We start from the raw sequence: 22415 nt of genomic DNA on the forward strand, positions 1-22415 counted from the left end.
CTGAAGAACGAATTCTGCTTTGGTCTTGAGTATGCTCTTCTTCCTTCCCATGATGACCAACCACAGTCATTTTCCCGTTAAGTTTTCTGGTCCACGTTAGACCAGACCCAGCATCATCATGAGGGCATTTCAAAATGACTTCAGTCCTCTCTGTAGCATTCTGTATGATGGTTCCTGTACACAGCAGACATAAAGATTGGGTGAAAACCAAGATTTAAAGATCAAGTTTTAAAAAGAACATCATTAAAAGAGTCCTCCAGAGATTTATCATTATTCTCCTATAACACTGTCAAAGTCATGATGGACAGTTTATCTTTAATAAAAGTATCAAGTATCATGTGGCAGAACCAGAAATATCAGTTAATTTTCATTTAGGGAGAGGTTATCGCCACCAGTCTTCTGTTTTATCATCATAATCAGGCAAACTCAAACCCACAGTTACAATAACGAAAGTTTTACAATAGAAATCATGAAACACTGAAAATTTGGAAAAGTTTGTCTTTTGCTTCTTCATTTTGTCCTTGTGAAGCACTTTGTAATCTCTGGTTTTGTGCTATATAAATAAACTTTATCTTTATTATTATTATTATTATTATCATTATTATTATTATTATTATTATTATTATTATTATTATTATTATTATTATTATATCTTTTATATATCTGAGTGTAGGTTATCAAGTTACATGTTAAAAACTTAAGAAAAGTAGGTTTGTTTTTTCCAACTCTACACGAACAAAAACACAGAGCTTGTTTCTATTAACCAGAAAATAAAATATTCAAACCAAATAAAGACAGTTTTCTCTCCATTTCTTCACCAACTGACAATAAAATGCAGATTATAACTGTCCAACACATTTTAATTGATTTGTGGGGCAGCATGATTCTTACAGTATGAAAATGACTTCAATCTTTAAAAAACTCAATAAATACATTCATAAAATGAACAGTAATAACCTACTCAATTACAGTAACAAGAGTAAATGTAAAGTGTTTGTTATTCTTGCAGTCACATTAAATAAATAAACAAAAAGCAGAACAACTTTGACAGAGTTTGATGTTACCTGATGGGATCACCGTCAGTTCCACAGCTGCTACATTATTACACAAGTATTTTCCAGAGTCTGAGACAGCAACTCTAGAGATGTGCAGTGACTTATCTGCAGCTGAACCATATCGTTTGTGGGGGTCATTGAATCTTTGCTCTCTGTCACCATCAACTATAAATATGTCAACTGTGCTTCCATTAATCTCTCTGCTCCACGTCAGTTTACCCTCCACAGAGTGAGAACAACGCAGAGAGACCAAGTTCTTCTCCTCGACTATTTGATGGATTATTTCTGAAAAACAAACACAGTTTACAATAACTAAACATCCATTTCCAGAACGTCACAGTTTCTAATATTGGAAGGAACTCAATCAGAGTCAGAATCCCATTTAACTGTTGAGTGCTAACTGAATTTGACCTTGGTGTCATTATAACCACCAGATAAGTCACTGCACTCCGAGGATGTGCAGTAACTTATCTACTGTTGAACTGTGTCAATGTCGAGGTCATCGAATTTTTGCTCTCTGTCACCATCAGCTGTTAGTTAGTTAACTTTGCTTCCATTCATCTCTCTGCTGCACGTCACTTTACCCTCCACATACTGAGGACAAGGCAAGTTGACCTGATGCGTCTCCTCGATTATTTTATTGATTATTCAAGATCAATACGTTAATTAATGCAACAACTAAAGGAGTTTAATCATCGTGATTTCTGAGTTATTAAAGATTTTCACGTCTTCTTCATTTACAACATTTGTGCATCCGTGTTCTACTGAATTCATGACTGCATCATGTTTGTAGCTCTTTACATAAAGTTGAGACCTGCTCCTTCGGTGACACTGATCAATAACATATGATTAATGATGACATAATTGTGAAATCACTTGTATTAACCCCTAAAATAAAGTCTTCAGCATCATGTATTTGGAAAAACTACAAATACAAATTAAATTACAGTTTTGGATTCTATATAAATGATCAGTTATTATCAGTTTGGAAAAGGTGTGAACATTTTAATATATATATATCATACAATATTACCTTAAAGCTCACAAGCAGTTTGTAAAGGATAAGTCTGACAATGTTTATATTGTTTACTCACTACCAACAATAAACTGATGTACTAACAAGTATTGTGTGTGTATCAAAGCCTGATATATCTTATTCCTCCGTTGTTGTCCAGAAACTATTAAAAACACGTCAGTGAGTCACAGCGCTGCACTGGGTCACATGTTCCTTCATCATGAAGAGTTTGGTCATGTTAGTTTGTTTAGAAACGGCTACAAAGACTAATAACAGTGATCATGTTTTCAGTCTCAGGAGAGTAGTTCTGTGTAAAGCAGACACCACTGAGCATGTGCGGGAATGCGATTCTGTGTACAGCTTCACTAGCTTGTTGTGCTACATATCACAACCTGTTGACTACCACTCCTGGGAGAATGTGTTGCAATACCTTAGTTGTAGCATTAATTAACGTATTGTTCTTGCATTAAGACATGATGTTAGATATCGTCAATTCTTGTACATTCCTGAGGTTTTACATGACGTCAATTCTTGTACATTCCTGAGGTTGTACATGAATGAATTAATGCTTTTTTGTGCATGAAGTCATGATAATTAATGCGTCTTTACCATCAAGAGGCTCATTCAGTCCCGTTTTTATCATGAAAAATTAAAAATAGTTCCAAGATTTGACCAGTTTCAAAGATACAAAAGTTTTACATGCCTTTGTCTCTCTGTCTTTTAATGTAAACCAGAAATCACTCAACAGGCTCCAACTAGTAGTAGCTGCCAGACTTTTAACTAATACCAGCATCACTACACTTATTACTTATTTGTTTTTGGTTGTGGTTCCCAAAACTAGATTTCATACTAGAGGGGATCAATGAACCAAATCATTATCTTTGATTTGTATCTTCTGTCTGGCTTCCTGGTTTCTGTATATAATAATAAGCTTTATTATTATGTTATACAAATGTAAAAAACTCCTTACCTGCAGTGACGTTACAGCCCAGAACTAAGGCAAACAGGCAGATGTAGATGTTGACCCTCATCCTGACACAGATTGAAATGATTCAATATGCAGAATAATGTTTGACACATTGCTTTGTGGGTTGAAAACAGGAAACTTACAGTTCTTCCTGAAAAAAGAAAACCTCCTTCTCAACACCTCTCAGTGTCTTTTTATGGTGAAAGAATGCTAATGTTCCCTTTTATAGATTTTTTTTTTTTACAGTTGGTTACCTGCATGTTCAGTATTGAGTAAACTATAATACATATTCACACAGAAAGCATTCAGTGACTACAACCTTCAAATGTCCTCAATACTTTTCTCATTCAAACACAAACAAGCAACAAAACTCTGTGGATCTGTAGCACATTTTACGTGTTTACATCCTCACTTCCAAACTCTTCAGTTTATGTTCAAACACTAACGTGTATTCATACGGACAACAATCAGCCAAATCATAACCACAATGAAATACATCTATATTTGGCCGAAAACTGTTTCCACTGTAATTCCACTGAATGACACATCATGCTCTCCGTGATATCACACTTCTCTCTGCCCAGCGCTGCACTACAGATCACTGATGCAAGTCATTTCTACATCCTTCTCTATTTCCATGTATGTGTGTTGAAATAAAGTTCCTGTTCTGTGTTTGTGTGAAACTATCCAAGAGAAAGTTGTGTGTGTTCTGCTGTCAGTGAGAAAAGGTTGTCTGGACTGTGCAGTGGTTCAAGATGAACTCTGGAAAGAGGCTGTGTAGACTCTTTTTTTGGGTGAAGTACAATGAAAGCATTTTAAGTAATACTGCAGCCAAATAAGCCCTTAAATAACTCAGACACACACACTGTTCAAACCTGCACTCATAGACGTTAACCCCATTTGCACTCTGTACTTCCTCAGCAAACACTTGTCACACATTGTGTGACTGTTGTCTGATAAGCAGTTCCAGCGATGTCGAAATATTCTGTTTCCGTCACCAACGATTCTTTTCAGCTATCATGCTCAGGTTTATGTACATTCTGCAGCTTTATACACCCTGTATGTTTAGATTAATAACTTAACATGTTACTTTATAAAATGGTCCAACTTAAGTTCTGGTCTGACCCGGACGTTTGTCATAAATTTTACAATGTGTCACTTTCAAGATAATCTTGATAATAAATTACATAAAACCAAACACACAGCACACACATGAAGTATCTTAGTTAATACAGTTTCTTACTATTGCTAAAACACAGTTTCTGAAACTAGGGCCTGCTGTTTGTCGAAACTCTACACACAAAAACCAAAAACTTACACATAAAATACAAAATATCTTACATCTCATGCAAAAGTAAACACTTCATTCAAAACTATGGAGGATAAAGTCCCTGCATGTTTCGAATGCAGACAGCACAAGCCCCATCTCCTGCATGGTCACCGAACCCGACCACTGACCCAAACCATCTTTGATCCTTCAAGCTACAAGAGCCAGCAAGATAGGAAGACCAATTCGCACCCCAGTGTGAATTGTTAGTACCATTTGGATAAACGACCCCCACCATTGGTTATCATAACTCACCTCTAAGAGCCAGTCACACACAGAGACGAGCTGGCACCAACTTTAATCCCACTGTTGATTTTGATTTTCAGGACTTTAGTGACCAACCCAAGAACTGATCACTGGGCAAACCTGCATAAGGCACAAGACATGCTGCACTATATGCCATGCCCCATTCACACACACACTTTACACACACACACACGCACACACAAACACAAACACACACACACCCTCAAAGGGCATGGACCCCTGCCGTTTGCAGTCAGACCAAAGACCAGAGGACTGTAAAACCTATGGATTAGTTTTAGATTTTGTCTAAGGACAATTATTGTTGTATGTTGATGTGCGTATATCATATGTGTGTTGTTATGCACTTTGGTTAGACTTTTATTCCACTGCCTTTTAGCCAAGACATGTATCCCTAACATAATCCCATCATCCATGATAACCCTATCATGTTTAGTACCATTCTGCTTGTTTCACTGTCAGAACGCTAAAGCTACTATCCAAATTGCAAAATTAGGATTCATGCAATTGTTAAATTGTAAATACGTTGATTAATGGAGTAACTGTGTTCAGGAACTATACCTGCCTGTCTGTGGACAGGGGGGGGACTGACTTTGCTCCCCCAGAACTCTGCAACCCTGGGATTGGCCAGGAGGCACCTTCTGAGAGGCAGACTGAAACTTTAACAGTGTCTTATCTGAGACTCTTGGCCGTTTTTGCTGTTTTTGGGCTGTCTGCTGTTTTGCTGTTTTGCTGTTTTAAGCTGATGTTTTTAAGCTGTTTTTAGGCAGCTCTTTAAGGCTGCTTGATGCTGCTTGCCTTCTGAATCTGGAGCAATGAGTTGAGGATCAAGCCTTGGAGAACATGAGAGCATAAATTAGGAGCTCTCTTCCAATGGAACCTTTTCAAGTCCGGACCGGCCTACTCACTCATTATTACCAGATCCAGCTCCTCACCCCAGCACATTGGACTCCATTCTCTGCAAGAAGTCATCGCAGGGAGCAAGCAAGTATTCGTACAAAACCCTCATCAACTTGCTTAAAAGACTAACCTTAAAAGACCTATACCTTTGCAAAATCATGATTAAGATTAATAACAACTATAATTCTAATTGACCTGTCTTGTGTGTCCAACAAGGAGGACTATTTCCCTATTATTACACATACTCTAATATGAGTTATGCCACTGGATGAATAATTTCATGTTGGAGTTGTGCACAATAATAATTCATAATTCCCCCCATAACATCAAAAATATTTGAGTGCACAAATTCCTACAACTATATAGACTCTTCTAAAAAATTAACTTTATACTCAAACACCAATTGAATTCTTTTCACATGTAACTGCTCACTGATGTGCTGAGTATAAAGCACTCTTATTTGGAGTCTTTTACATCTGTAGCATGCTGTAAATATATGAACACAAATGCAATGGGGAAACAAACACATCTTTTTATTATCATTACTCATAACAGTATCAGACACAATTGCTTTAACTGAAGATAACATGAACATAGTCACTGTATTGTAACCATAAACAAAATACAGTCTATTGCAAGTACTGTCCATCCCGTCTTTGAACAGTTCAACTCAAACAAAGCAACAGAGCACATGAAAGCATTTTGTTTCCTGGTCCTGTTTTAACTTTCTTTTTTTTTTTTTTTTTTACAACAAAATGTTTATTAAAAATGTATTAAAAGGATTGCAGGAATATAATAAAATAGAATATAATACTGGTACCAAAGTCGCATTGAAACAGTCTTAATCTTCACCTCCAAAACTTAGGAATAAGCATTTTTCTTTCCATATTTTGCAACAAACAACTCTTTCAGAAATACGTTTTTGCCTGACAGAAGCTAAATGTTTATGTAAAACTATGCAGGTATTGGTCATTGTTCTCAAGCACTTTGGGTTTCTCCAGTAAGGAATACGTCGGGTCATTCAGCTGTGGTGTACCTGTGTATTGAGATGAAGAATTACAAACAACAGAATTCATGGGAGGAAAAATTACTACCATCTGCTTCCTATCAGATACATTTGTTCAATTACTGTAAAGACCAAAATCAGAAAAAAGAAAAACTGAGAAGGCAAAACCAAAAATAAGAAACTCAAACCAAAATACAGTCAGTACAGACCTGCTGAGGCTGTTATTTTGGATGCAAATTGCATTTCTCACATTCTAGCTCTATGTCAGATGTTGGAGACATAATAATTTTGGGTTACTGTTGCGTTTCTATTAACAGACAGAATTTATTCCAATATGATATGCCTTTTTACACTTATGTTTCATGGTGCTTTAATTGTTAAAAACTTCCAATATACACAAGGTAACACATTAATACCATCTAAGCCAAATGAAGAGCCAATGATTTACCTGTTTTACCATCAGGCAAAGGGTCGGTAATCATGGAATATGGCGACTCAGTTAGAGATGTGTCTGTAAGAAGAAAGAAAAGATAATTAATCTATGAAACGTGTAACCAGAAATATATCTCTAGAATCCTTGATTGAACTGTAAAACTGTAAATGTTGATGACAGTTCAGGCTTTACCGGTCTTGTTTCCTGTTGGTGGAGGATCAGGGATGGTGCAACATGTGGGTTCATTTTGGTTTGATCCACCTATTAAAACATTTACCAACAAACATTTATTATAAAGAACTAACTGACCTTTTACGCCACAGGTATTAATACCTTATTCCAACTTTTGAGCGGGCTGTCAACATCAGTGTCAACCAATCAGTTGATGACCCAATGAAAAGGCATTTTCAAGTAAAGGCCTTTTCACTCCATGTCCAAATTTTTTCAATGTGCTTTTGAACACATCCTCTGAAAAGGGTGTGATGAAAGCAGAACCCTTGTGCACTCAGTATGCTGCATTTTTTAACAAAATTAGGAGTCTGCAGCTATGCTAGCAGCTCTGTGAAGCTGTACTTTGAGCTAACGTCAACATGCTAACATGCTCATATTGATAAGGTTGACATGCTGATTTGGTGTGTTGCTGAAATTAGCTAATTAGCACAATGTGCAGCTGAGGTTGATGGGAATGTTGGGAGTTTTTCAAGAATGTGGTCATCAAGTCTTGGACAAACTGAAGTTTTGCACTTGTGATGTTGCTAGACAAGAAGTCTGGCAAACCATCCGATAGATGTTCCAATCAAAAACTATAACCTGATGGTGGCGTTGGACAAAAACTCAGGCTTCAACCTCTGGAAAACATGACTGTCTGTTCCAACTTTGATGGCGATCCATCCAGTAATTTATGAGATATTTCAGTCTGGACCAAAGTCACAGACCAACATGGCCATCCCCTGAAGCCACACTGCAAAAAATTCCTAACTCAACAAACACATCCAGACAGCAGGAGATCAGGCTGTTAGCTACTGAGAAAGACAATGAAGGTCGACGAAAACAAATTGCACTCATCAAAGGAAAAAAATATCTAAGTGTTATGTCATAATTATGACTTTTGTAACGCGACTCAGCATCTCATACAAGATCAGTACGTCATAATTACAAGAAAACCGTCTTTGAACTGTTTGCTGCATTTTCATTCAGCTCAACAACAAAACACAGCCATTAGCATTTTGGCTAAAACTCTGTACGCTGCTTCTTAACTGATTCAACCACCACAATAACCTGCAACAGTTCCTGTAGCTACACAGATTAGATAAGCCACATCTCTCACTTATGAGAGCAGTATTTTGTTATTACAAGAGAAAGATCTCACAATTACAAGATGTTGAGTCACAGTTATGAGATACTAAAATCCACCATTGATGAATGCAGGACAGTTCAATCACTGTCCCAAGATACATACAAAAAACATCAAAATTTGGACAGTTTGCTGTCAAAGGTGGTGGGAAAATATCTGATCATTCACCTGGGAAAGTCACCAGGCAGTATTCAGCTGATGGTCCGCCAGAGCTTTCCACACCTGCCAGAAAAGAAATGAAAAGAAGATCACTAAATTTGATGTTTAAGGTACAGTAGTATCTTCTTGCTTGTTTTGTGAAACAGAAAAATAGACATGCATTTTTGTGCATAAAGATATAAAATAATGGAAAATAATGTTCATATAGATGATAAAACATCTCAAGTTTGGTTTAAGTGACATAAAACAGCCTCAGAGATATGACTACTTGTTATGGCTCCTATCTTTATTTGGATTACAGTGAGAAACTGAGTTGCACCTCAGGAAACAGGTAAGAAAATTGTGCAGCAGATGAATTATTTTTGATTCAGATGGTGAGGAGAGTCTTTGAGAAGCTTTTAAGAAGCTGTGGAAGTTTATAATGATATATACTGTATGAACTGTGTCTTATAATGCTACAAGTTCCCCTCTGAAGACTACAAGCAGTTACAGTCGAATGACTTCAGTGTCACTATAGTAACAGTGCATGAATGCAGGCACAGTAAGCACAGTGTAGGATTTAATTTTAGATCAGTCTCAATCATAATAGAAAGAGGAAGTTGTCATTTTAAAAAGAAACACTTCTCATTACTCACGCTTTGTAGGGTTCAACCCTTCATCTTGTATCTCGTCGTAGATGTGGTGTCTTTCTTTAGTCTCTGCAGAAAGGAAAACAAATTAGTGAATAACTTAATTATTACTGAATAATCACTGATTACCTGCTTTAAACTCTGATCACAAACAGGCTGACTTTCCATCTAGATGTGAAAACAGCCCATAAAATGATGTCACGTTGCACTGTGATGCAGCATGACATCATTGTTAGGTGGGATTGCATATGCAGAAAATCTGTTCTAAGATTAAATCAAAAGTCTGAAATTAAAGTCAAAATTCTGACATGAAAGCTGATTATTTAATTTATAAAATTCTGAAAAAAGGTATAAGAGACATCAAATAAGAAATACATTTAAAATTTAAAAAATAAATAAACCGTACTATGGGGGAGGTATAAGTAAATGTTAAGTAATTATAATTTTGCATGTTGTGATAAAAACTAAAATAAGGTATAATTCATGTTAATGTGTTGCAATCATATATCCTGTAAGAATGTCTTTTCTTTTTTGTTAAATACCATGAACATTTAATTTACGAGCACATCTTTCTTGTATTCATCAAAATTTAGTGTGATTGTAAATTTCCAGGTCAGACTTCATTTACCTCGTCTTTTACACCTCCAAGCACAGTAGACGGTGATGATGATGATGAGGACGAGGAGGAAGGAAGGAACTATCCACACCACTAAATCTAGTGGAAAACAAAGTAAAAGTTCAACACAAACATCCCGACATGATACGTGTTATATACAGTACAGCAGCCGGCTGCACCAGCTAATCAAAAATCCATCACTAAGTTTGTGTGTGAAGTTCTTCTACTAACTACTAACTAGTTTCAGTTTTTAGTAAATCAGGTTGCACCATTAACTGTTAGAAATGTTTTATCTAGTGAACATTTCATGTGTAAATCGATAGCAAGGAAACATCTGTAGTGCCATCTAATAGCTGTGAAGTGTGAGGGGCCGCTGGTTCCACAAGTGTTTTTCCGGTTTTCAAAATTTTCTTTAACGATCTCTTCGATGTTACTGAACATAGAAACTCAGGACTCTCCTGGATAAATGAATGATCCTACAGGTTTATATTCTGACCACCAGTTTACAGTATTTACACTTAGTTTCTCAGAAATCATGTTTTGTCTGTGATTTTGGTGGACGGCTAAGAATACTACAATACCCATGAGCCTCAGCTGCTGTTGCTATGGAGAAGAAGCCTTTGGCTCTGTGGATTGTAAAATCAATTTGTCAACACTGTAATCTTTGGCTTCTGCCTGCTGTTAGCAGTGCACATGAGTGGATTTTAAGCTCAGTGATTGGCTGTTTCTTGCAGAAATGCACTTTGGGAGTCGTAGTTAATTTCTACCTTGAAATGTTTATGTACACAGTCGACTTTTTATCTTTAATTGTTCATCTTTTTTCTGATGATTTAACCATCCAAGTGGTAGAAGTGCTCAGTGTAACGTTGTCTGTGAGAAAAATGAACAGAATTTTGTGACTTATGATGTGACTTATTTATTGCAGTCATACCTTTTTTTGCAGTTGGTGGTGATGTTGGGTTTTTTTTATCTTCTGTGTAGAATAGAGAAAATATATATTACAGGACAGAAAATGTATTTTACTACAGCTAACTGTTTACAGAATGTCACAAAATGATTCAGTTTTTGAAAAAGTAACAACACTACTTTAATATTTGTGCTGAGTCAGCAACAGTTCAAGTTCTCACAACAAAAACCACCTGAATGTTGAGCATGTTGTGTGCTCGACTTCCTACATTGAAACTATAGTTTCACTTGAACACAGTGTTAAAACTTTCCCAGGCTCTTATATCTGTATCTGTTTGTTTAATTACTGCATTTAAAGTTTTTAATCAATTTAACATTTTAGTGTTTCCATTTGGGTATGCCAAATGGGCAAAAATTCCAAAAAAAAGGGTGGATGTTAAGAGGCTGTTTCATTTTACTCATTTTCTTTTCAGGTTTATTGATGTGACTTATTTATTGCAGTCATACCTTTGTTTTCATCAGATGTTGGTCCTTCATCATGATCTGTGCAGAACAGAGAAAATATATATTACAGGGCAGAAAATGTATTTTACTACAGCTAACTGTTTACAGAATGTCACAAAATATTCACAGTTTTTGAAAAAGTACCAACACTACTTTAATATTTGTGCTGAGTCAGCAACAGTTCAAGTTCTCACAACAAAAACCACCTGAATGTTGAACATGTTGTGTGCTCGACTTCCAACATTGAAATTATAGTTTCACTTGAACACAGTGTTAAAACTTTCCCAGGCTCTTATATCTGTATCTGTTTGTTTAATTACTGCGTTTAAAGTGTTTTCTGTTGTTTTGTTCGTTTAGATCAATCACCTTTAATCAATTTAATTTAACATTGAGATGTGTTTCATCTTACTCTCTTCCTCCTCCGTTTTCTTCGTTTTTGGTGGTGCAGTTGTTGTTATTGTTGTTATTGTTGTTGTAGTTGTAGTTGTGGTTGATGGTGGTGTCTTGTTTGCTTCTGTGTGAGATGGAGGAAATATATACAACAGGGCATCAAAATACATTTTACCACAGAAAGTTATGAAATCATTCATCAGTATTGAAACAGGAAGAAGGTGATGGCCAGTTTTGTGGTGAGTTATCAAGCAGAGCAAATGTTCTCATGACTTAAAGCACTTGAATGTTGAGGATATTGTTTCTGTTTAATTTGAAGCAGCATTAAAGTTTCTCTCTTATGTGAACTGATCATATTTGTTATTGTTCAGCCTTGTGTGTCGTTATATTTCTGCATATAATTCTCTGTAACACCAGGCTAGCTGTTTCCTTCTGTTTCCAGTCTTTATGCTAAGCTAAGCTAACCGGCTGCTGGCTGTAGCTTCATGTTTAATGGACAGATATGAATGTGGTATCGATCTAAGTGGTGGTACCAGTTTTTCCTTTCATTTGTCACCCGTCTGTATTTTACATATACAGAATATACGTTGCCTGTAAAAAGTTTTCACCTCTCTTGGAATTTTACATGTCTTTTCACACCCATCAATAGAAAATACTCTTATGTGTCAAAGTAGAAACAGATCTCTACAAAGTGATCTAAATTAATTACAAATATAAATACATCATCTGTTTTATTTGTAAAATATAGATCTGGAAAGACACTTGTAACTATCACATTCAAATAAATGTAGTGGAGTAAAAAGTACAATATTCTCCTCTGAGATCTAGCAGACAGGAAGTAGAAAGTAACATCAAATGGTTCCAAAAACTGTATTTAAGTAAATGTACTTAGTTACATTCCACCACTGGTTGTTCTTCTCTTCTAACTCTCAGTAAGAAAGTTAAACATGTTAATAAATTTACCAAAATGTCAGATTATTCCTTTAAATAACTTCTTCTCTGTGCTTTACCTGCCTTCATATTTTTGTGTGTGTCTTTGAGTTCTTGTCTCTCACCTCTCTCAGACTGATCACCTTTGGTCACGTTTACATTTGCAGCTGAGCAACAAACATTAAGTTAGTAAAAACCAAGATTCATGTTTTATAACATGCCATCATAAACACATGTATTCATGATAAAGTCAGTGACACATGGAAGAGTTTTGTTCCAAAACAAGATTTTCTTTGATAAACTAACTTCTGTTTCTACACAAAAGTGGAGAATTGTTACATTCAGTAAAAGTTCTCTGACTGTATTGATACCTAACTTAAAGCTGCACTAATATATTGGCTGATATCAGCTTATCAGACTGTTTGTGTCGGCCACTAATTAACAGAAACATCAGTACAGAAATATGACAGATAAATAAAGGTTTGAGGTCATTTAGAAACAGTTTCTGCACTGATGAGTTTATTTTTACGCTGCAAAGTGTCCTGTGCAGAACACACTGTGATCACACTTTGAAGTGATGCTTATTGAAAATGTTATAATCTTAAACCAGCAGTCAGGTGTCCATATGAACAGTGAAAGAGGTTTTCCTCGCTGTAATCATTCCTCCTGTTCATACTGGATATTAAAAGATCCTTCAAATGTGCTTTCAATGGAAGTGATGGAGGACAAAATCCACAGTGTGTCCACACAGTCATTTAAAAGTCTGTGTGAAGCTTCTATTCAGCTTCAGCAGTCTGAGTTAGTCATATCAAGTGGATATCTGACACATTTACAGTCTTTTTAGCATCAAATTTCCTCTTTGTGTTTCCTCGGACAGTGTTTCCCTGTTGAGCTGCAGGTGGAAGTATAGTAACAAAAAGAGGAACTTTGGCACTAAAAAGACTGTAACGTTGAAAGATATCTACTTGATTTGACTCATTTGGACGCTGAAGCTTCATATTAGCTTCAGATTAACTTTTAAATACATTTTTGCACAGAAGGAGGATTGTGGATTTTGTCCTCCATCACTTCCATTGTAAGATCATTATGAAGGGATCTTCTAATGGTCAGTATGAACAGGAGGAATGATTACAGCAAGAAAAACAGTTACAATAACAATAAAAGTTAACAGTTTACAAGAACTAAACATCCATTTTCAGAATGTCAACATGTCTAATATTGCAAAGAACTGAAAAGTTGTTTTCCATCAGAGTCAGAATCACATTTAACTGTCGAGTGCAAACTGCTAATCATGAAAAACATGAAGACCTTAAAGCATTACTGCACTTCACTTTTAACTTCTAACTTTACATCATTCACACCATCAGCTAATGTGTGTGTATGTGTGTGTGGTGGGGTGGCAGCGGTCACAATGCTGCATCCTGACATGTGATTTTGTGTGCGTGCACATTTGCCACCGTCTTTTGTCACTGTGTGAGTCTGTAGATATTTCAGATCATATATTTAGATTTTAAACACTTGTTTACATTATCTCTTTTCACCTTCATATTACTCTAATATATAATATAAGTAAAAAGAGAATGAATAATATGTTTATCATATGTTTAATTATTTGATTGTAGTGTATGTTATATATAATATAATATGTATATATACAGTACATATATAATATAATATTTTTATTTTTGATTTCCTTTTCATCTTTATTACTATTTCTATCTTTAATCTTAGCAGCTATAAGCTAATCTAGGAGGGCCTAAACTGCATTTCACTGCACATTGTATTGTTTGTTTTGTGTACGTGACCAATAAACAACTTTGAACTTGATTTATTCAAATACATGAATATGACAATGAACCTGAACGTGTTTCAACAAATCACTAAAATCTCTATAAAATACTTTATACATCAGCTAAATTCACTGTATGGAGAAACTGACCTTTACCTTCAGACTACGATATGAACAATATGTAAAATACTGGAAACAATGGACAACATACTTTATATGTGTCTATAAGATGTATCATGCTGCACTCTTTTAACCTGAAAACACCAGTAAAAATAAAGAGGTGCACCACATTCATCACTCACTCTATGACATGAACAAACATGAACATTATTATTGAAGCTGATGAAAAAGAGTAAAGTTCTTACCTGCTGTCACATTACAGCCCAGAACTAAAGCTAACAGGCAGATGCAGATGTTCATCTTCATCCTCCAACAGACTGAACCACAATGAACAGAGACAGTTTCTATCTGAGAGGAGAACAGGAACTCAGTGTATACGTGTGTTCATCTGACTTTAAAGGCTGCGCCCTCACTTCCGCAACTTCTTTCTTTTTTTTGGTTAATGAACAAAGATGTTTCCTGTTTGTGAACACAGAGTGTGATCACAGTTTTACTCGCTGATAGTTTTTAGTTTTTTAGTTTTAATGTGTCTCTGTGTGTGTGTGTGTGTGTGTGTGTGTGTGTGTGTGTGTGTTTGGTATTGTTGTTTTGTATGTATGTAATTTGTTTCAAGTCTTTTGCCAAAGAGATTTTGGTCTCAATGTGATTTCCTGAACAGATAAAGATGAACTGACTAAGAAATTAAATACACAGATCTTTTCTATTTTAGAAAAGTGATGATTTGATTTGTACATAAAGACATTCACATATTATAAAAACACACTTTTACCCACATACAGTACGTTCCAGCACTGTCCCTCAGAAATTACCTTCATGTACAACTAAATTACAACAGCAAATATGTTTTGCTAGAAACATAATGCTGCTGAATTATGTTTTCTGTCAACATAACGAGAAAATGTTGTTAATTAACGTATTTGGCAACTTGCGAAGATGTTGATACTGAACATATTAGTGAAATGTTTGGAGTTAGAAACAGTGACTGATGTTTAAAAAGAGATCACATTTTTAAAAAGAAATTCAACAACCAAAAGAAAAAAAAACAATGAGAGCTGCCAAACAAATAAAAAAACCAAACCACCACATTTTGGGTAATCACAGTCTGAGACTATATTTCGGATTTGATCGTTTCAACGGAACTTCTCAGCCAGATATCAAACCACACAGAGAGACCACTCAAGCACAAACGCTGTTCAGCAGCAGCCATATGTGATGATTTAGAGGAAGCGTGACGTTTTTCCTGCATGACAAACCTCTCGGTGAGGGGACATTTTTTCTGTTCCCCAGAACTTTAGTGAGGCTGCAGTGTCATGAACGTTATCTGCAGCCTCATCTGATCTGGTGTCATCACAGAGAAGCAGTAATACTGATGCAGGCGGTCGGGTCACTAATGCTTAATACAGACACACTGATGGTGTTTTCACAATATCACAAGAAAACCGCTTTTGTGTGCGTCTCCATCATTGTGTTTGTGGTTTGTTGCGACGGCTCTGCACAGGCGCACTGAAAGATCAAATGTGGCGAACTTTGACCCGAGTTGTAATGTTGGATCTGTGAGGAGCACAGCTGGTTATTAGCAATAATTCAATAATTGACAATTATCAGAGATAATTATCAATTAGCAACCGTGGGGGGGAAGAGGGAGTTGCTTTGTCTAACCAAGACACTGCAGTCACTTCCGCAATTTAGTTTTCGCATGATATGACTTCCTCCCAATAGTCATGTGCGCCATCTAAACTCTCGTGCCACCATCTTGCCACTCACACACACAAACACACACATACGCACGCTCCCACCTTCGTGTTTTCACTATACATACCTGTTTATGTATGTTTGCTTAGGTAGAATTAGATTAGATTTCATTTAGGATGGTAATTTATTCATCAAAGCATCAGCTAAATTTGTTAACTCTGCTCTTGCTTAATAAACACTGTTATATCTTTAAAGAGAAGTCTTTTGTCATTATTATGTTTGTACATTGTGAAAAGTGGCTGATTGAGAGAGTCAGAGCTCAAACTCAAACCTTCTTCGTTCATCCGTGAATGCTGATATCCCTCAGATATTTAGCATTCTAGATGAACTCTTTTATGAGACCACCTTATTGTCTGGTTATTAGTCCTGGTTTCCTGGTGGTACCCTGTTATTATTAATTCATATTCAGAATTTTATTAATTGTAATAATTAATAATTATCTCTGATAATTATTAACTATTGCTAATAACCAGCTGTGCTCCTCACAGATCCAACAGTTGGTGCCCCGTGTGAGGCTCCCAATATATCAGTATTTATATATATGTATATATATGTGTATATATATATGTATTGTACACAGTTCACTAGCGGTTGTGTTAGCAGAGAGTTGTTAGCATTCCGCATGATAGTTGTTTAATCCTCTACTACATTACCCGGCTATTACTCACCAGCGGTGCTAAAGCCACCTCATTAGCATTCTACTGGGATAGGTTGTAGGGTAGAGTAGGTAAGTTAGACTAAATCCTTAGATCTGCTACTACCACTGTTATGCAACCTTCACAAACACATCTGACATATGGTCTTGGCAGTGCACCTCAAATCCAGTTATGACTAGGATTCACACATCACTTACAGGTACATTCAAAAACACACAGGCCGGACTGGACTCCCTCCTTCCCTTCCCACACCAGTCTGCACCGTTCCACTGGCTAACTCCAATCTCTTTCGGGAATGAGCCTATTAACCTAACCACCTTTCTGTCTTTTTCCCTTTTCTTTTCTTTTTATGATTTTGTGTTGTGTTATTGATGATAAACAAAGAGCAGCAACAGTATTTGTGTTGGTTAATACCTTGTGTACCTAGATGTAGTCAGAACACTGCCGAAACGTTGCCTCAGTAACTGCCAAAACAAGCCCCTGTGAACTCTGAACTCTGTGAACTGTATGGACTGTTTCAACTCTTTTTTATTTCAGGAATATACAGATTGTTCCCACCTTCCGAGTATCTCATAAATACATGGACTGTGTAACCCTCCAGTTACTTCCGACCTATAGGAACTGTTTTGCCCTTGGACTGTGGCCAGCAACCCACTCTTCAGACCAAAGGGGGGGAATGTTGGGCCTCATACTCCTTGTGCATGAGACAAAGGCAGGCCTGCATGCAGTCACAAAGCCTGATAACAAAGAAGGGTGCCCAGTGAAACAGAGGGAGTCCAAGTCAGACTCCATCTCCCAGCACGCTCTCCTCAGTTCGCACCTTGGTGTGAACTCTGCGGGAAGTCCCAAACTCTTGTCTCCCATTGGCAGAGACACACCGACACCACCAGGAGTCATGGCAACACAGCCGTGATGTCACCGTAGCTTCACACCTGCCCAAACAAATCGCACCAATGGGGAAAACAAACCAGAGTTTGATTTAACTGGACTAAAAAGTGCAGGTGTGAAAACACCCTTTAAGTGTCACATGTCACATGACAATGGAAAAACAAAGGTCTTGTATTGCGGGTTCCACATTGATCGGTGCAGTGTTTACCATTCCAGTACTTGGTTGCACAAAGCATATTGGAGAGAAAAATGTTGGTTTTTTTAGCAAACTTTTGATGTATTAGCTAAATATTAGTAGATATGGTTAATGGTGAAAGCCACTATTTTCTACCATCGCTACTGAATCTCTACATCCCCCTCAAGGTGGGTTTCCATCCACCTTTTTTTATGCGCTTTTTCAATTTGTGTATAAAAAAAAAGTGTGATTGGAAACGCTGGAAATTCGAAAAAAGTTGGAATATTGCATAAAAAGTTTTTGTGCTTGGATGAAGTGGTAAAGTTGACGTATCCATAAAAGTAAAATGCAACAAAGTGGAATAGAAACAGATTTAGTGAATTAAATGTCCCTGAAGCTTCTGCCCTGCTGGAGAAATGAAACACGGTGGCAGACATTTTTCACTGTCACGTTTTCCATCACTTCAGCTTTGACTGTCGCTCTATTAATGACGTCATTACTGCGTCAGCTTCTTCTTTTTGAGTTTTCCTGCACTCGATGAGAGAATCAGCGCCACCAGCTGTTAACTTTGATGCACTCAACCATTAATATTCGCAAAACAGTAGTGGATGGAAACGCACATTCATCTTCATTTTCGTTTATCAATTTCCTGAGATTTTAGTTAGAATACATTTGAATGGAAACCTGACTTCAGACTGCTCACCTTTGATCGTGTGCATCGTGTTTGTGGGTCTTTACGTAAATCACATTTATAAACCATTTGTTGCTTACCCATCTATCATCTTTGTGACCCCTAAAATAAAGTCTTAAGCATCACGTATTTGGAAAAACTACAAATACAAATTAAATTACAATATCAGATACCATATCAGTTATCAGTTATTATCAGTTGGGAAAAGGTGTAAACATATTAATATTCTATATACCACACAATATTACCTTAAAGCTCATAAGGAAAGGATAAGGCTGCGATTTTCTATATTTTTCTCCAAGTCAACAAATCTCCAAACCAACAATGAACTGATCTACTAACAAGTATTGTGTGTGTATCAAAGCCTGATATATCTTATTCCTCTGTGCCGTAGACCTCCACTGTTGTCCAAAAACTATTAAAAACACATCAGTGAGCCACACCGCTGCACTGGGTGACATGTTCCTTCATCATGAAGAGTTTGGTCACGTTAGTTTGTTTAGAAACGGCTCCAAAGACTAATAACAGTGATCATGTTTTCAGTCTCCAGAGAGTAGTTCTGTGTAAGGCAGACGCTACTGAGCATGTGCAGGAATGAGATTCTGTTTACAGCTTCACTAGCTTGTTGTGCTACATATCACAACCTCTTGCCTACTACTTTTCATATATATTCATAATATTACAAACTTTAATTGATAATTCAAAGACAACAAATGATAATTTTACATACCATGTAACATTTGTAAGAAAGCAATAATATTTTTGGCAAGACAGACAACACGCATGCACTTCATTCCAAGGGCGTTAAACAGTGACAGTTTGTCCTGCCCCTTGGTGTCTGATACTGACACACAGGACACTCTTTAGCATCTGTATGAGACACACCGGCTTTTAACTATCTCCAGTGTAAACCCATCTGTGCCATTATTAGATGCCATGAGACCAATGACGTCTATATAAGGTGACATTTCCTACTTAGGAGGAGGTGGGTTGGTGATGGCTAGAGAGTTACATGGCAAAAAGTGGACTTATAGAGTGGATAGCTTTACATGAATAAATAAATGCTTTGTCATGCATAAAGTCATGATAATTAATGCATCTTTATCACAAAGTGTTACCATGAAACTTATTTTTTGATACCTTACTCAGTTTTTATCATGAAAAATTACTCCAAGATTTGACCAGTTTTATGTTTCTCTTTGTCTTTTAACAGATGTAAACCAGATATCACTCAACAGGCTCCATCTAGTAGCAGCTGCCAGACTTTTAACTAATACCACCTTTAGCATCTCTACACTGGCCACTTATCTGTTTTCGGTTGTGGTTCCCAAAACTAGATTTCAGACTAGAGGGGATCAATGAACCAAATCATTATCTTTGTATCTGACTTTTTTGATTTGTATCTTCTGTCTGGCTCCCTGGTTTCTCTTTCTGTATTTGTTCTATATAAAACACTTTGTAACATTGGTTTAGAAAAGTGCTATAAAAATAAGCTTTATTATTATAAATAATAAATTAAAACGGGTGACAAGAAGAATTGCACATACTAATAGATTAATTTAAAAACTCCTTGCCTGCAGTAACGTTACAGCCCAGAACAAAGACTAACAGGCAGGCGTAGGTGTTGACCCTCATCCTGACACAGACTGAAATGATTCAATATGCAGAATAATGTTTGACACATTGCTTTGTGGGCTGATAACAGGAAACTTACACTTGTTCCTGAAAAAAGAAAACCTCCTTCTCAACGCCTCTCAGTGTCTTTTTATGGTGAAAGAATGCTAATGTTCCCTTTTATATATATATATATATATATATATATATATATATATATATATATATATACATATATATATTTTACAGTTGGTTACCTTCATGTTCAGTACTGAGTTAACTACAATACTTCAAAACTCTTTACACAGTTGACACAACAGCAGCAATTATGGAGCAAACTGGGACACATTTGCATTGTTTTCACACAGAAAGCATTCAGTGACTACAGCCTTCAAATGTCCTCAATACTTTTCTCATTCAAACACAAACAAGCAACAAAACTCTGTGGGTCTGTAACACATTTTACATGTTTACATCCTCACTTCCAAACTCTTCAGTTTATCTTCAAACACTAACATGTATTCATACGGACAGCAATCTGCCAAATCATAACCACAATGAAATACATCTATATTCAAACAAAAAACAAGATGTGCTGTCAGAAATAAAGCCCACTGAAAGCTTTCCTGCTGCATTTCTATGACAAGTCTGTCTTTAAATCTCCTTTTTGTTCTCCCCACATAGAAAAACCACAAGGGCATTCACGACGGTATACCAGAAAGGAAGTGTTACAATTAGCAATGTGGTTTATTTTATATGACTTGTTGGTGAACACATCGACAAATCTGTCCATTTTGGAAATATTGCCACAATGGCAACAGTTACCACAGGGGAAGTTGCCCACAGGTTTATGAAGCCAGGAAGTGATAAGCGGCTGTGGACCAGCTTGTCTTGTAAAGTGGGAGCCCATCTAGAGACAAAGGTGGGAGGTTCAGCAAACATTTTCTGCAGTTTGTAATATATTCCATTTGCATTTGATGCTGTTGCGGATCTGAGTAGACTGTTTGCTGTAAGTCGAAACATTTAATATGATGAGTCCGGACAGTAGGTTGTTTTCTTACTTTCTGGGTCATAACTCTTCATGTTTAGAGTGTGTTCTATATAAGGATGTAGAGACAGAGAGAAGAAAGGACATTATACATCAGTAAATGGTGAATTCAACAGAATATATGTTGAATAAAAATCTTCTTTTTGTGATCCAGGTGTTTAGAAGACTCTCTGAGGATTCTGGAAATGCATTCAGAATTGAGTGTTGTCAAACCCCCATCTGAAGTTTGCCTCGTATTTATTCTTCACAAAAGGCTGCGCTTGTCTCTGTGACTCGAATGAAATGCAACACATGAGAGGCACAGACTGGGGCTAGGTTTCAGTTGTCAAAAACAAATTATAAATAAAGAAATAGTAAATGTGGATATCGAAAGCATCATAACTGTAAAAAAAAAAACAGAGTTTCATTTTCAGTATCAGTTCCTGAATGATATGAAAAAAGGAAAAGAAGTGCTGTGAACCAGCAAAAATTGAAACAGGATAGACCTCTGGTGTACTGTACAAGTGTTTATTCATAAATCAACATGAAAAACAGTTCAACTCAAACAAAGCAACAAAGGACACGAAAGCATTTTGTTTTCTGGTACTTTTTTGAACTTTTTTTTTTTTTTTTTACAACAAAACATCTATTAAAAATAAATATTCAAAGGCTTTCATTCTAAAGGATTGCAGGAATGCAATAAAATAGAATATAGTCCCATTGAAACAGTTTTAATCTTCACCTACAAAACTGAGGAATAAGCATTTTTTCTTTCCATATTTTGCAACAAACAAATCTTTCAGAAGTATATTATTACCTGACAGAAGCTAAATGTTTATGTAAAACTGTACAGGTATTGGTCATTGTTCTCAAGCACTTTGGGTTTCTTCAGTAAGGAATATGTCGGGTCATTCAGCTGTGGTGTACCTGTGTATTGAGATGAAGAATTACAAACAGGCAACAGAATTCATGACGGGGAAAATTACTACCATCTGCTTCCTATCAGATACATCTGTCCAATTACTGTTAAGACAAAGATCAGAAAAAAGAAAAACTGAAAAATGTAAAGAAAAGCTGTGAAGGCCAAACCAAAAATAAGAAACTCAAACCAAAATACAGTCAGCACAGGCCTGCCGAGGCTGTTATTTTGGATGCAAATCAAATTTCTTTCACATTCTAGCTCTATGTCAGATTTTGGAGACATAATAATTTTGGGTTGCTGTTATTGTTTTTTTGAGTTTTTATCAA

At 36.4% G+C, this 22415-nt stretch overlaps 1 protein-coding gene and 3 gene segments (V, D, J or C); 2 read left to right on the plus strand and 2 right to left on the minus strand.

Moving 5' to 3' along the window:
- The window catches only part of LOC121913208, an 899212-nt gene that overhangs the window by 571823 nt on the left and 304974 nt on the right, over positions 1 to 22415 (plus strand).
- Positions 1 to 22415, minus strand: part of LOC121913212 — a 747540-nt gene that overhangs the window by 561220 nt on the left and 163905 nt on the right.
- LOC121913210 overlaps positions 1 to 22415 on the plus strand; it is a 756822-nt gene that overhangs the window by 557744 nt on the left and 176663 nt on the right.
- LOC121913183 (transcription initiation factor TFIID subunit 12-like) overlaps positions 6041 to 22415 on the minus strand; it is a 133199-nt gene continuing 116824 nt past the window's right edge. For 4 of the 6 annotated variants that reach the window (XM_042435879.1, XM_042435878.1, XM_042435882.1 and 1 more), the window contains one exon: positions 21692 to 22094. In XM_042435879.1, coding sequence (XP_042291813.1) covers positions 22003 to 22094 — 92 coding nt within the window. In that variant the 3' untranslated portion in view covers positions 21692 to 22002. Of the gene's footprint in view, positions 6565 to 6982; positions 7046 to 7159; positions 7229 to 8489; positions 8544 to 21691; positions 22095 to 22415 lie in introns of those variants that run through there. The other 2 variants (XM_042435880.1, XM_042435881.1) reach the window with 2 other exon arrangements.

The sequence above is a fragment of the Thunnus maccoyii genome, chromosome 15, assembly GCF_910596095.1.
Source record: "Thunnus maccoyii chromosome 15, fThuMac1.1, whole genome shotgun sequence".
In the NCBI taxonomy this organism is placed as follows: Eukaryota; Metazoa; Chordata; class Actinopteri; order Scombriformes; family Scombridae; genus Thunnus; species Thunnus maccoyii.